The sequence below is a fragment of the Chrysemys picta genome, chromosome 20, assembly GCF_011386835.1.
Source record: "Chrysemys picta bellii isolate R12L10 chromosome 20, ASM1138683v2, whole genome shotgun sequence".
In the NCBI taxonomy this organism is placed as follows: domain Eukaryota; kingdom Metazoa; phylum Chordata; order Testudines; family Emydidae; genus Chrysemys; species Chrysemys picta.
In genome coordinates this window covers 17,908,483-17,923,346 of record NC_088810.1, presented here as the reverse complement: position 1 = coordinate 17,923,346, position 14,864 = coordinate 17,908,483, and the positions used below count along the sequence as shown (strand labels likewise).

The 14,864-nt window shown below is 50.9% G+C and overlaps 3 protein-coding genes across 7 annotated transcripts in view; all 3 read right to left on the bottom strand.

Annotated features, from left to right (window-relative positions):
• The window catches only part of LOC101931018 (cathepsin S), a 57,029-nt gene extending 46,573 nt beyond the window's left edge, over positions 1 to 10,456 (bottom strand). Inside the window, exon 1 of the mRNA XM_065574220.1 lies at positions 10,334 to 10,456. The gene's annotated coding sequence lies outside the window, so the exon portion shown is untranslated. The remainder of the gene's footprint in view (positions 1 to 10,333) is intronic.
• LOC101944639 (cathepsin S-like) overlaps positions 1 to 10,461 on the bottom strand; it is a 40,587-nt gene extending 30,126 nt beyond the window's left edge. The window contains exon 1 of the mRNA XM_065574217.1: positions 10,334 to 10,461. The gene's annotated coding sequence lies outside the window, so the exon portion shown is untranslated. The remainder of the gene's footprint in view (positions 1 to 10,333) is intronic.
• LOC101949655 (cathepsin S-like) lies at positions 916 to 10,472 on the bottom strand. Of its 5 annotated transcripts, none has more exons than XM_065574224.1 (9): positions 10,334 to 10,472; positions 9,218 to 9,358; positions 8,935 to 9,057; positions 7,120 to 7,269; positions 6,816 to 7,040; positions 5,253 to 5,418; positions 3,221 to 3,323; positions 2,872 to 3,000; positions 916 to 934 (listed from the first exon to the last, which is right to left on the bottom strand). In XM_065574224.1, exons 2-8 carry the CDS (start codon positions 9,347 to 9,349, stop codon positions 2,901 to 2,903), a joined length of 999 nt encoding a protein of 332 aa, XP_065430296.1. In that variant the 5' UTR covers positions 9,350 to 9,358; positions 10,334 to 10,472; the 3' UTR covers positions 916 to 934; positions 2,872 to 2,900. The 5 variants fall into 5 exon arrangements, with proteins under 5 accessions (XP_065430296.1, XP_065430295.1, XP_065430294.1 ...); XM_065574223.1 differs by lacking the exon at positions 916 to 934 and adding an exon at positions 1,631 to 2,444; XM_065574222.1 differs by lacking the exon at positions 916 to 934 and having other exon boundaries at positions 1,631 to 3,000.
• Between the last annotated feature and the right edge of the window lie 4,392 nt (positions 10,473 to 14,864).

The window sequence follows — 14,864 nt, the reverse complement described above, 5'->3', positions numbered from 1 at the left end:
CTCCTCTTTTCCAAGCTGAAAAGTCCTAGCCTCTTTAATCTGTCCTCATATGGGACCCTCTCCAAACCCCTAATCATTTTAGTTACCCTTCTCTGAACTTTTTCTAGTGCCAGTATGGTGCCCCTTCACTCTGGAAGGCAAAGGAGAGAGGGAACTGGTGAGATGGAGCAGTGGAGGGGATCCCATGCTGGGGTAGTGGGAGCTAGGGCACCCCATCTTTTTGAGGGCTTAGGTGGGATGTGACTAGGGTTGCCAACTTGGTAATATTTAAAAACCAGACACTCCGGCAGGAGTGCCAGAACCTCCCCTGCCCCGTCCATTCCCCTGAGGCCCCGCCCCATCCACTCCTCTTCCCCCCACCCCTGTCGCTCGCTGCTTTTCCCCTTACACCCCTCGCCACCCGGGTCAGGAGGGACTCACCTATACACTGCTCTACCCAGTGCAAAGAGGCCATAGTGCAAATGGGAACCAGGCCCATAATGTGGCTGGGTCCATCCTACAGAGGGGTGTGTGTATGTGTGTGCCACAACCTCCCCTGCCCTGCCTATTTCCCCCAAAACCCCTGCCCCATCCACTCCTATTCCCCCTCCCCCCCGTTGCTCACTGCTTTTCCCCTTCCATCCCCTGCCGCTCGGGTCAGGAGGGACTCACCTGTGGAGCGGGGGCTGGGGCTGGGAGCTGCAGCCACCCAACGAAGGTAGGAGGCAGCCACGGCTGAGTAGAGGCTGGTGCGGGTGATGACCTGGCGCCTCCCCGCCTCCCTCGCCTGCAGTAACTGGACTCTGTAACTCTTTGTAAACTAGACTCAGTAAATCTGACCGGACACTCTCTGGTCCCCTTTTCAACCAGACTTTCCAATCAAAAACTGGGCTCCTGATCATCCTGGAGTGGCGTCTAGACCTTGTGCTGGCCCTCTACACAGGGTGATTTCACCCTAAAAGTTCAGGTAACAAACAGTACAGAGTCAGACATTGCCTAGCAACTGGGGCTGCCCAATATCCATCAGTCACTCACCTGGCGCTCCCCGCAAACGAGGGGAAGCAGTGACACAAGACAGCCACATGGAACCGCCCAAGTACAACTGCAAATTTAGCCCAGGGCAAGAAATGCTTTGGTGCTTGTTGCAAATCTCATGAAATTTCACCATGAGGCAATGGTGCTCAGTTGTTCACATTCATCCACTAGTGGGTTCTTTTGGGTTTGTCGGGGATTTTTTTTTGCAATTGACGGATTATATTTTGCTAAAACCAGCCACAAAGATAAAGACATAACTGGGGACCAGCTCCCCAAATGGTTACATTTTGACAAAGATGTGATTTCTCACTCCTGTCCCACCGGTGATCGTTTTTCTACCTGGCCCTGCAACACACTGATGGATCCCACATTTTTGCCGGCTTCCCTTTGATTAACTAAAGCCCAGATCTTGTAACCTGATTAATTCAAGTGGACCCCTGTGCCCATATGGAGCCCTCTTGGGGCTTTGCAGAGATTCAGGGCTCCACCCTCATGAGTCAGATTTTGAAGCATCAGGGCCCGAGAGTTTGTTTCGTCTGTAATCAGGGTGGCTTTGCATTTGTGTTGCTCGCTAAGTATCCCACACCAGGTCCAGCTGAACAGACTGAGCCTAGACTTCGCAGACAATTGAATATATTTTTTTCCTTTTGGAAGAGGATGTGTAATTTCTATTACATGCATTGTTTACAGATGAGATTAGATCTGGATCATCATAGCAACCTCACTGCTGAATTGGAGAGACGAGAATGCATTTCATGTGCTGTAGAGATGTGTGACCTCACTCTGAAACTGTATCCCGCAAGGATTCGGTCAATAGGTGTCTGCAAATCATATTCCAAAGTAGGGCAAAGTAGGGCAGATCCGGAAGCAGGGCTCCCCCGCGGCCTGTGGAGTAGAGCAGGGCAGCAGATGTGATTCCCAGTGCTGTGCTGGCACTTGCAGCTGAGGGTGTGGATTCCAGATTCACCCTTTCCCTGCATTCTTGCTCATTCAATCGCTCATCCCATACCTGCAGCTACATTTACAGCCTTTGGGCCTGACTCCCTGCTACTGTGCATCATGTGCAGTCATGGATACCTCGGCTGAAAACTGCTGCTCTTCTGATTCAGCAACATTATACACCTACTTTGCACAGGGGTAAATGGCTGTGCAGTGCAAGAGAGAATCAGGCCTTTCATCTCTGCACCGTGTCCTTGGTCCAAGCGCTGCAGGTGGCAAAGGCTGATTTCACTCTGTAGGTCACATTTTATAACAACAGCAGCACTTTGTTCCGTGGCTGGCCTTCTCCATGGCTTCTGACTGCTGGCGTGCTAAGGTCTTCGCATAAGATACCAACCCAATTTTGTGTAGCCTTGGAAAACATGTTACCCTCTGCAAGGAATGTCCATAGTTTGCTTGATCTCCCGGGTTGCTAATGATTGCTTTGTGACCTGTATTGTGGAAAATTGATACATGTGTCTAGGATGTGTTGCTCCATCTACTTTGCCTCTCCACCTCTGACGTGGCTTCGGCAACTCTACCACATGGACTAGCTTTATCCGTGTGACACGGCCTTCACTCCAACACATTTTGAGACAGTGGCAGTGACAATACTTGGCATTGAAATAGCACTTCACATGCGCAAAGCAATGCATAGACATTAATCAATTACAAACACCCCTGTGGGATAGGGAGAGTGAGCTAAAAGTGACCAAATTCTGGACCAGACCAATCATGATCATTCATCATTTCAGCTGCTTATCTCAGATCCGTCAGATGGATCTGATGGGAGGATTTCGCCATTAGAACCCGTACATTGTTCTCAAACAGAGCAGATTACAGCAAGGCTAAGATTAGTAGTTTAATAGACCACCTCACCAGAGTGCAGTCTGAAGCACAGCGTCCCTCTATATTTGTGGATAAGAACCGTAGCTGGCAATCCCACAGTGGTTTCCTTTGTTCCTGGACATTCGAATGTATCCTTTGTCACCGAAATATTCACCCCAGCTGTTGGAAGGAGAAATAACAAAGAATTAAACATTAAGAGAATAAAACACCTTTCTTTATACACAGGGTTCCCCTCCCCCATTTTCTCATGTGTTTCAAGTTGTTTAACAAAGTGCATCCAATTCACACTAGCTCTACACAGCTTACTCATGCCCCACGCATATCCCAGGAGCACTTTAGTCTATAGATAAATACGGCTCAGTGATGGATTTTCTTTTACCTGTTTTTCACAAGCCAAAAGTCCTTCCCATCCAGGGTGCCATAGCCGATAACTAGAACCCCATGATTCACATCACCAGTGCATCGTGGATCATCGTAGACTCCTGGAAGGAAAGAATGCGCAATCACGTGGGAGAAAAAAACCCAGCAGGGACTTCTCTGCTCAATAAAGTTGTTGTGAGCAACAGCACCCACATGGTACCAACATGCCTCTAACCTGGTCCCCTGTAAGGGGGTAAGAATAACAATCCCTCACTCTTTTCATCAGTAGATCCCAAAGCAGGTCAGTCTCATTATCTCCCATTGGGGAAACTGAGGCACAGAGTAGGCAGTGACTTGCCCTCGGGCTAGAACCCAGCTCTCCTAAGCCCCAGTCCAGCGCACTGTCCACTGGGAAGTTTAATTTCCATGGCCTGTACAATCATTGAAAGGCTCCATTACCCCACCCATCCCGTGAGTTATTTCAGTATCCCAACTCCCATAAACACCCGGGAAGGGATCTTCCTCCCGCTACGGTCCCCCCACAATGTTCCTTAAAAGCCCCAAATCCAGAATTCCCCCAGCACAGGAACCGAGTAAGACAGTCACAAGCTGTCTTAGGAGGCCCCCTCCCGAAAGCTCTGGCCTAGGGGACATGCCAGCCAGCCAGCGTTAGGGTCTACAGCAATTCTGTCTGGCGCTTGGGAGTTTGCCATAATTTATGCACCATCCAAGGCTGCCTAAATTATGCCAGGAGCCACCTCAACCCCAGAACTGGGCTGAACGGCCATTTTAGAGCCGCCCTGGGCTGAGTTTGGTGCCGCAGTCAAAACTAATTAAAAAAAGCCCAGGTTAATGTAAGCCACGCCCACTCAGTGGGGCATTCTGTCCCCCTCTAGTGGTGCCTGGGCCACAGAAAGGTTGATGAGCCTACCACAGCCTTGGTTAGAAGAGGTTGGGTCTTTCAGAGCATGCAGGAAAGGTTTGCGTTAAGATTCAGAAGTCCCACGTTCGCTCTCCGCTGCTCACCCCGGCACACTAACATTACATTAACATGAGTGAAGGGTCCAAACTGGGGTGCTATTTTAATGACACACATTAAGACATCAGCAGGAATTGAACCTGGGGCCTTTAGCAATTGAACTACCTTTAATCTGTGTTACAGGAGCACCTGCCAGACCCAGACATAGTCCAGGGCCCCATTGCGCTAGGTGCTGTACAAAACGTGGAACAAAAAGATCATCCCTGCCCCAAAGAGCTTCCAATCTAAGGGTATGTCCACACTGCACACTCTTTATGGCAGCGTATAGACTATACACACTCCACACACACTCCAAACAGGTATAAACAAAGGTGTAAACGGCTTAGGGGAGTAAAGACACACCTGAAGCCTTAGGGTATATGCCCTACACGGCTCTCTAAAGGCCCAACCAGGGCCTACCGCATCTACACTGCTATTTTTAGCAGTGTCATATGTCACTATTGCCCCGCTGTTGTGGCTTTTTTCTGCCACAGGGAAAGACTCCAGCAGCAGGAGGTCGTGGGGAAAATCTCTGACAGCTCCCACTGCCTTCAGCACCAGAACCTTCCACTGCTGTGCAAAGCTACACAGCGCAGTGCGGACACAGGCTGCTTTTCACTACCGTGTGTAGCTACACCTACCCTGCACGCCACCACCACCAGTATGCAGTATAGACATATCCTACGTATAAGACAAGAGACATTAGCTTCTAGCAGTAGTAGGCTTTTATCCTGTGGCCAGATGCTGGGGGGCTGGAGCACCCTTTGAAAAAAATAGTGGGTGCTCAGCACCCACCAGCCACACATGATGGGTGGCACTGCCGAAGGCATCACTGATCAGCTGTTCGGCAGCTAGGGGAGGCACTTGGGGAGGGCAGAGAGCAGTGAGCAGGACGGGGTCTCGGGGGAGAGGATGGAGCGGGGAGTGGGAAGAGGTGGAGCGAGGGCGGGGAGAGTCCACAGAAAGCAAAGGCATCACTGCTTCAAACTATGTACAGCACCAGGCGCGAGGTGTTGTAGCTTAGAGAATGTACCTGATCTGTACAGGAAAAACAAAGGCTGTTTCGCATCTATGGCGACTGACACGGGTCCAATATTGGCTACGGCATCCTTCAGGGCTGCTTCATCGGCATACGGGAGCTCAACGAACTTGGAGCAGGTGGCGGCTCGCGAGGCAGGGTTATAGTGACACGTTCCGTTCTGGCAGGGGCAAAGAGCAGATGAAACAGGGACATTTCAGCCTCTGCCATGAACATCTGTTTTTATCTCCCTTCTATTCCCCTCCGTTGTCTGAATCCCTCTCATTTCTTAGATCACTGCTGCTCCCTCTGGAGTGTTCCTTCTGCCTCTGGGCATCGAGATCAGAGCTGAGGGATTAATGGATTTTTCAGTTCAGTGACTTACCCAGAAAAACAAACAAATGGAAGAAAACAAAACAAAAGCCTAAAAACACCCACTGGTTTCTTTCAAACCAAAATTGCATTTTTTTTCCAGGATTTTTTGCTGAAACAAAAAATCGAAAAAATTTCATTTGGTTCAAATGAAACATTTCGAAGGTCATTTCAAATTGACATTTCATTTCCGAATGAGCTCTCAAAATGGTTCTTTTTGACATTTCCTGGGGGGGGGGGAAATCAGGAGGGTTTTGGGCCGAAAATTTGCCAAATTTAGGTCAAATTCACAGATAGTATTGGTGCCCCGAAAAGAGCATTTTCAGCCAATTTTAATTCACCCAGTGTTAGTATCTCTCCTTTCCCATCACTCAGGTAAGAAGAAATATGGGGATTCAGCCATTAATGACAGCAATGAAAATTTGCAGCACATATTTCATCTATGGATTTATGAGCCTCCATGCCTCTATGATAGAGGGAAGTGTCATTAGCTGGGTTTCACAGAGAAGACCGAGGAACAGACAGAGTTAAGATTACAACCCAAGTGACCTGAGTACACCCAACATTGGGATTAGACGCCAGGAATCCTGACTCCAAGTTCTACTGCTCTAACCACTAAAGCGCACTGCCTGCAGACCTCTTCTCTTGTTCTTTGTGCTGACACAAACAGTGCAGGAGACCCAGCAAAACAGACCACAAAGAACAGAATACTACACACGCACAAGACGAGATGCCAGCAACAGTCTAAGAAAAGGACGATGGAGTCTCTGCGTTTTTGGGGTTGTCCACACTGCATTTTAAACCTGGGTCTGGGGGACCAGGGCTTGTAGACTCAGTGTTTCTAACCCCACCTTGAGCATCCACACTGCACTGTAAACCTGGGTTTACAATTGCTAGGCCCAGGTCTCACAGCTGTGCTAATGTGTCCATACTGCCCTGCACGGACCTTCTGACTCGGGTCTGCAGCTTTTGTTGCGCTCACTCTGCAAAATGACAAGACTTGGACCCAAGTCAACAGGACTCGGACTCTGACCCACCCCTCTAGCAGTGTCATAGGACCTGGGCCCTGAGCGCTCGCTGACCTGAGTCAGGCTGATTTGCGTGTGGTTGGAAGGGGAGCCTGGGCTCAAACCAGAGTCAGAACCCAGGCTTAGTGTGCAGTGTAGACAGACCCTCTCTGTGTCTGTCTGAAACTTGGATACCCACCTGAGCTGCGTACGGATAGGAGGAGTCCGAATCAATGCCCTTATTATCGATGATGTACTGGAAGGCTCTGGTTATATATCCGCCGCTGCAGCCCTGGTTCCCGTACATAGTGGAACAGTCGACTAGGTTCTGTGCGCTGAGAGACACCAGGTTTCCAGTTTTCAGTTTCACCTGGGCTTCTAGGGCACCGACAGCACTGAAAGCCCAGCAGGCCCCACAGGCCCCCTGAAAAGCCAGAGAGATGCACTCAGCCACTGCTGCGATGGGCACCCATGTCAGGAGGGGAACATATTGAGCCTCCCACCTGATTTTTCACATCCGTAACACATCCTTTGTCCCTCCAGTCCATGGAGTCAGGCACTTTGCTGCCAGGCCGTCGCCTGTAGGTGGAATTCCGGTCAGGTTGGTGGGGAATTTTCACTCCCATTAACAAAGCAGCCACTTCCTCGCTGGTCTAGTTAAAAGAACACACACACCCCTTCAGACTGACGTCCCCTTCGATGTACAGACTGGCCCCGAACACTGGGGACATTCAGATACAAACTCTGCGGCTCAGGTTCAACTCTTAGTCATTGATACAGTGTTTTCCTTTATGCAGTGAAACTATGAGTACACCTGAATGCTGGGGATCGCCTGGCTGACACAATAGCCCATGCTGTAGCTTTGTTTGCCGGGGACTCCGGATTCTGTGATTCTCCACGTGCTAATCCTCCTCCCTCAGGACATTGCTGGGGATAGAACACAGGACTAGCGCTGCCGGAAAGTTTTCAGACAAAACCAAATGTTTTTTATCTGAAAAATGCATATTTGGGTTGACTGAAACATTGCGTGAACTCACCTTGAATTTGCAAAATTGTTTCAGCCGGGAAAAAAAAAATTCAAAACTAGTCCAAATGTTTGGATTCAAAATGACTTTTAAGATTTACTTCCATTTCATTTATTTATTTTTTTAAAAAGGTAAAATAATCTAGGAAACTAAACAAAATGTGTTGTCCGACCCTAAATGAATTATTTTCATCTTTTTTTCATTTCACGTTTGTCATTTCAGGTCCATCTGAAACTAACTTTTTTATTGATTGATTGATTGATTTTTCAGCCACCAAACCACAAAAAATCTCTTCTTCACATAGCTCTACCCAGGAGCACCAGCATTGCCAAGTCTCTTGATTTTATTGAGAGTGTCACAATATCTGTTGTTTTCCTTAAAGCACCAATGTGCGGGGGGAGGGGATCAGATTGCACAAGAATTTCAGCTTGTTGTTTTTTAAAGTTTCCATCTCTTGTATAGCTGTGGAGAACTGCAGGAAAACATAACCCTTAAAAGTGCAAAACCCAGAGGCAAATAAAAAGAGCCCCCAGACTTAGACTTTGTTTTTAATCCCAGAATTTTTAAGCCCCCCCATGATTTTAGGGGCCTGACTCCTGAGTTCTGAATGCTTGGCGTTGGCAGTAACGGGATCTGAAGCACAAGCCCCTGGAATTTCAGTTAAAGGAGCAACTTCTTTAACTAGCAATGGCCTAGGGTGACCAGACAGCAAATGTGAAAAATCAGGACAGGGGGTGGTGGGTAATAGGAGCCTATATAAGAAAAAGACCCACAAATCGGAATGGTCCCTATTAAATAGGAACATCTGGTCATCCTACAATGGCCTAGCAGACAGGTTGTGTGTTATTCCACACGTGACATTTCTCATAGGGGTAAGGGAGGGTGGCAGACATAGTAGGGTAGAGAAGCAGGGTGCAAGTTCACGCTGCTTGGAGGATGCCATTTGATACAGAAACATGCTGCGGGGGTGGGGTCACACCAGCAGTGGGCTAGCAGGGGGTGGAGCATCTGCACTTAAAAAATCAGGACTACCTCCCCTCCCCCCATGGCAGCTTTCCCACACACACTCCTGACCCAAGCAAGTAGAACAAAGATTTGCACAACTCTCGGAAGTGGTGGGCAGGTTACTGCTGGAGGACGCAGAGGGGTGCTGTGGTTTGTGGGCCTACCTCTGCAGGGCTCATAGAGAACCTGGATTGGCTGGAGCTTATTCTGCCCCTGATTCATGGCACCCCCAGGGAAACACAGATAATTCCCAGATGCCCTGTCACTTGGTCTATTTTTTTAACTTACCATGTCTGCCAGGTGGTTCATGCCCAGCTCATAGGAATGCAGCCCCAGTGAGTGCTCGAGGTTATGCAGCATAACGAGCTTGAGGTTCTTTTCCCAGGTCACGCGCCGTTCCCCTTCCTCTTTCTGGAACCAAAGCACAGCCCCCACATTACTATGCAGTAGCACTGCACATCTGCAGTATAAATGGGTTATAGTTCTACAGCTGGATACCTGCTGACCTGAGGGGAGATGGTGACGGAAATCCCCCTCCCGCACTTTAACCCCACAGCTGCACAGAGCCCACCTTGTGGCTGTATTGTTTGCCATAGGTTTTCTTCCAGAGCTCCCAGTGGTTATCCAGCGTCGGGTCTGTGTGTAGATGTGCAGTAGCAGCAGCAGCAAGAGAGGCCAAGAAGATACAAGCCAACAGCTTCATTCTGCTCAGCTGGGGGGGCGGAAAGAGAGCACGCTGGTGAGAGATAATATCTGCATGGTTAAGTCAAGTGTCTCAATTTCCTCCACTCAGTGATGGTGCAAGAGATCTGACACTGACTTGCTGAGATTTCTCCTCTCTCTCTGCCATGAGCAAAGTGTCAAGAAGCAAACCCTGATCCTGCAGCCGCTCTCACACGCTTGTCCCTCTTTGGGGCGATGGGGCAGGGGAAGGGGCTTCCTGGAACCTCATACGACAACAACAGACTTGAAAGGAAAACAGAGCTGGGTCAATGGATAATATCACCTGGCTACTTCTACAGCTCCTGAACTGGATCTTGGACCTGGCCATGGGCATCAGAGCCTGGGATAAGGTGATCCGGGGTGGGAGGGAGGGATAGAGCTAGCGAAAGTCAGAGACGTTCCCAGCTGGGGTGGGAATTGATGTAGCTTCACTGAGGTCAATGAGTTTGATCCCTAGCTGGTGTAAACTGATATCGCTCCATTGTGGTCACTAGAGCGAAGCAGATTTACACCAGCTGAGGATCTGGCCCAGAGGGATTTAGGTGAAGAGGACTTGGGTTTTCAAAGGAGCTCAAGCCGTTTTCAAGGGAGTTCGGCACCCAAATCCCATTGACTCTCACCTAACTCCCCTAGGTTCCTCTGAACACTCCAGCCTAGAAAGGAATACGGAGGGGTGTATGGGGCTAGAAAGACAGAGAGAGAGTATGAGAATAGATAGATAGAGAGGGTGTATGGCGAGTGAGAGAGAGGGTGTTGAATAGATAGAGGGCGTTATTGGAAGAGAGAGAGGTTTATATGGGGATAGAAAGACAAGACTGATACACGCGGGTGTCTGCAGATGCAAACTCTCTACAAGCAAAATACAAAACGCCATTTCTTGATTTTACTTCCTCAAACACATTGTTCCAAACATGACAAAGAGGAGATTTAAAGTACAAGGGGAAAAAGAAAAAGCCAAACATACCTGATGGGAGTTCACCCAGTGGAGATTTCTAGGCAGGAATCCTGAACTGATCAGCAGGGAGCAAGAATTCCCCTAAATTCTCCTCCCAAGGTTGGCTCCTGAGTGAACCCAACACCCTTCCTGCTCTGACTGCATGCCAAGAAGAAGGAGTTCGATTTGCCCTGCCAGACTCATCACATGGGACTGTGAATGAGGAAATGGCAGGACCTCCTGTTTCCCTTTACTGTGACTGTATCAAACTAGGGATGTTAACTACGGCTACAGGCTGATTTTCAGTCCCCAGCCCCGGAGCACTAAAATCAGGTGTTTTTCCTTCCCTTCCCAGACCCTACAGCACATGATTTGGAGAGTTAAAAAATAAACTAGTAGCGTCAACATTTTCAAAAGCTCAGACAGGGGCAAACAGTCGCTGGGACCTCCCTTTTGGGGTTTAAGTGATCATCAGTATAATGGTAAAACCTAGAGATCCCAGCTGAGATCAGGGCCCTGTTGTGCAGGGTTCTGCATGAACACAGAGGGAAAAACAGAGCCTGCCTCCCTGAGCTCACAAGCTAAATAGACAAGACAGACAAAGGGCAGGGGGAAACTGAGGCACCGATCAGGGAAGCAATTTGCCCAAGCTCACACAGCAAGGCAGTGAACATGAACACACCTACTCTGCTTAGATATCCAACACATAGAACAGTGTTGCTCAAAATAATCAACTTTGGCTGATGTTGGGTTACAAATCACTTTAGTACTGAATGCAGGGTGGGGAAATGCTGTTATCCATGTGTTGTCATTATGGTATGAATGAAGGGGAGCAGAACTGTGCTTAACCCTGCCCCAAATGAGGGGCTCTGGGGGTCAGGACTGGTTTAACCAGTTCCTCCCCACTGCTGTAACGGCAACGTGCTGGTGACTGCTGTACGCACCTTGGGGGCACCTGTTCCCAGGGGGTGGCATCCCTCCCCAGGGGACCCCTGCTCTCAGCAGGGGGGCATAGCAATTCCCTACCCCACCGTTCAATGGTTGACGGAAATGAAGATTAAAATCTATGAGGACAGTCCCCACTCACCCAGACCTCCCGCTTCCTGCTCTACACCTCCCCCATTCCATCTACCCCATCCTCCATTTATTTCCTCTGCTTCCTTCCTGCCTTCCAGCCCCTCCTTCCACCACTCCCTTCACCCCTTCACTCTGGAAGGCAAAGGAGAGAGGGAACTGGTGAGATGGAGCAGTCGAGGGGATCCCATGCTGGGGTAGTGGGAGCTGGGGCACCCCATCTTTTGAGGGCTTAGGTGGGATGTGAGTAGGGTTACCAATTTAGTAATACAGTAACTCCTCACTTAAAGTCATCCCGGTTATCGTTGTTACGTTCCTGATCAATTAGGGAACATGTTTGGTTAAAGTTGTGCAATAAGGTTGTTTGGCAGCCACCTGCTTTGTCCACTGCTTGCAGGAAGAGCAGCCGGTTGCAGCTAGCTTCTGGGAGCTTGGAACCAGGGCGGACCGGCAGCCCCCCATCAGCTCCCCGCTCTCCTAAGTTGCCGGCAATTCAGCTGTTCCTCCCGCCACTGCCATGTGCTGCTCCTGCCCTCTGACTTGGAGCTGCTCCCGGGAACCTCCTGCTTGCTGTTGTGGGGGAGGGGGGAAGAGGGGGGCTAATGTCAGGGTGTTCCCCTCCCCCCGCTCCTGCACCCCACTTACCCCATCTCCATGGCGGCCGGTGGGCGGGGGGGAGCAGGACCGGCTCTAGGCACCAGCTTGGCAAGCAGGTGCTTGGGGCGGCCACTCCGGAGAGGGGCGGCAGGTCCAGCTGTTCGGCGGCAATTCGGCGGACGGTCCCTCACTCCCGCTCGGAGTGAAGGACCTTCCGCCGAATTGCCACCACAGGTCGCGATTGCAATCGCGGCTCTTTTTTTTTTTTTTTTTTGGCTGCTTGGGGCGGCCAAAACCCTGGAGCCGGCCCTAGGGGGTGTGACAGGACAGGGCTCAGGGCAGAGGGAGCTTCCTGGGGGCAGCTGCTGTCTCAACTTGCTGATCTACTTTAAAAGGCAGTGTACTTAGAGTGGGGCCAGCGTTCTTAAAGGGGCAATGCGCATCTCTCTCTCTCTCTCTCACACACAGGGTGTGTGTCTCTGTCTCTGTCTGCCGTGCTGCCTCCTCTCCCTCCATTCGTGCTGCCTTGTAGAGTGTGAGGCTACATTAACAACAATGTGTTAACCTTTGAGGGCTCAGCCGAGTGCTAGTTCATCATTTAGCAATAAGGCTCCCTGGGAAATATCCCACCCTCTGACTCCACCACCTCAACCAAGCTTCACAATCATCATCACTGTGTACCAGTATTAAATTGTTTGTTTAAACCGTATACTGTGTGTGTGTAGATCTATATAACAGGGGTCGGCAACCTACGGCACAGGTGCCAAACACGGCACACAAGCCGATTCTGAGTGGCACGCTGCCTGCCCTGTGAGAGGAGGAGGAGGAGGGGGGGCAGGAAAGCACCACGGCTGGGGCAAGAAGCGGGGGAGGGGGGAAGCTTGGCTGCCGCAGAACCAAGCTTCTGCCTCCTGCCCCTGCAGGGGAGAGCGGTGGGGGGGGTCCCAGGCCCCAGCCCCACTCAGCCCCCGCACCGCCCACCGCTCTCCCCTGCGGGGGCAGGAGGCAGAAGCTTGGTCCTGCGGCATCCAAGCTTCCCCCTCCCCCGCTTCTTCCCCCAGGGTGGTGCTTTCCTGCCCCTCCTCCCCCTCCCCCTCCCTACGCCGATGGCCCTTGTGAGGGGGAGCGGAGCAGAGCAGAGCCGAGTGGCAGCGTGCTCCCTGCTCCGTAGAGGAGGCAGAGAGAGGTAGGGACGGAGCCTGGGGGAAGGGTGTGGAACAGGGCATATCCCTTCCAGCCCCTTGCCATGAGCCGCTCAGGGCAGGGGGCTAGGAGCACCCCCACGAACCGAGCACCCCAGCCCTCTGCCCTGACCCCACACACACACCCAGCCTTCTGTCCTGAACCCTGAACCCCCCCACACACCCAGCCTTCTGCCCTGAACCCTGAACTCCCCCACACACCCAGCCTTCTGCCCTGTACCACCACACACCCCCAGCCCTCTGCCCTGATCCCTGAACCCCCCCACACACCCAGCCTTCTGCCCTGACCCCCACCCCAGGTCTGGGGTCCCGGCCGCAGGCCCCGCTCAGCCCGCTGCCGGCCTAGGTGAACAGAACCCCAGGCTGGCAGCGGGCTGAGCAGGCTGGCAGCGTTAGATCAGGATTTTAATTTAATTTTAAATGAAGCTTCTGAAACATTTTGAAAACCTTGTTTACTTTACATACAACAATAGTTTAGTTATATATTATAGACTTATAGAAAGAGACCTTCTAAAAAACGTTAAAATGTATTACCGGCATGCGAAACCTTAAATTAAAGTGAATAAATGAAGACTCGGCACACCACTTCTGAAAGGTTGCCTACTCCTGCTATATAATATAGTCTTTTGTCTGATGAAAAAAATTTCCCTGGAACCTAACCCATTAATTCTTATGGGGAAATTGGATTTGCTTAAGATCGTTTTGCTTAAAGTTGCATTTTTCAGGAACATAACTACAATGTTAAGCGATGAGTTACTGTATTTAAAAACCGGACACTCCAGCAGGAGTGCCAGAACCGCCCCTGCCCCGCCCATTCCCCTGAGGCCCTGCCCCATCCACTCCTCTTCCCCTTTTCCGTGTTGCTCGCTACTTTTCCCCTTACACCCCCCGCCACTCGGGTCAGGAGGGACTCACCTGTACACTGCTCTACCCCGTGCAAAGAGGCCATAGTGCAAATGGGAACCAGGACCACAATGTGGCTGGGTCCATCCTGCCGAGGGCTGTGTGTGTGTGTGTGTGTGTGTGTGTGTGTGTGTGTGTGTGTGTGTGTGCCAGAACCTCCCCTGCCCCCCTATTTCTCCCAAAAGCCCCATCTCTACTTTGACTCTTCCCCTGAGGCCCCACCCCATCCACTCCTGCCCCCCCTCCTCCCCCGTTGCTCGCTGCTTTTCCCCTTACACCCCCCCGCCACCTGGTTCAGGAGAGACTTGCCTGTGGAGCCGGGGCTGGGAGCTGCAGCCACCCAACGAAGGTAGGAGGCGGCTCTGGATGAGTAGAGGCTGGTGCGGGTGATGCCCGGTGCACTGGTGCCAGTGCCTCCCCACCTCCCTCGCCCGCAGTAACCAGACTTTCAGTGATCGTTTTTCTACCTGGCCCTGCAACACCCTGATGGATCCCACATTTTTATCAGCTTCCCTTTGATTAACTAAAGCCCTGACTTTGTAACCTGATTAATTCAAGTGGACCCCTGTGCCCATATGGATCCCTCTTGGGGCTTTGCAGAGATTCAGGGCTCCACCCTCATCAATCAGATTTTGCAGCATCAGGGCCCAAGAGTTTGTTTCGTCTGTAATCAGGGTGGCTTTGCATTTCTGTCACTCGCTAAGTATCCCACACAGGGCTGGTGCAAGGAAGTTTCGCGCCCTAGGCGAAACTTCCACCTTGCACCACCCCCAGCACGTAGCTAA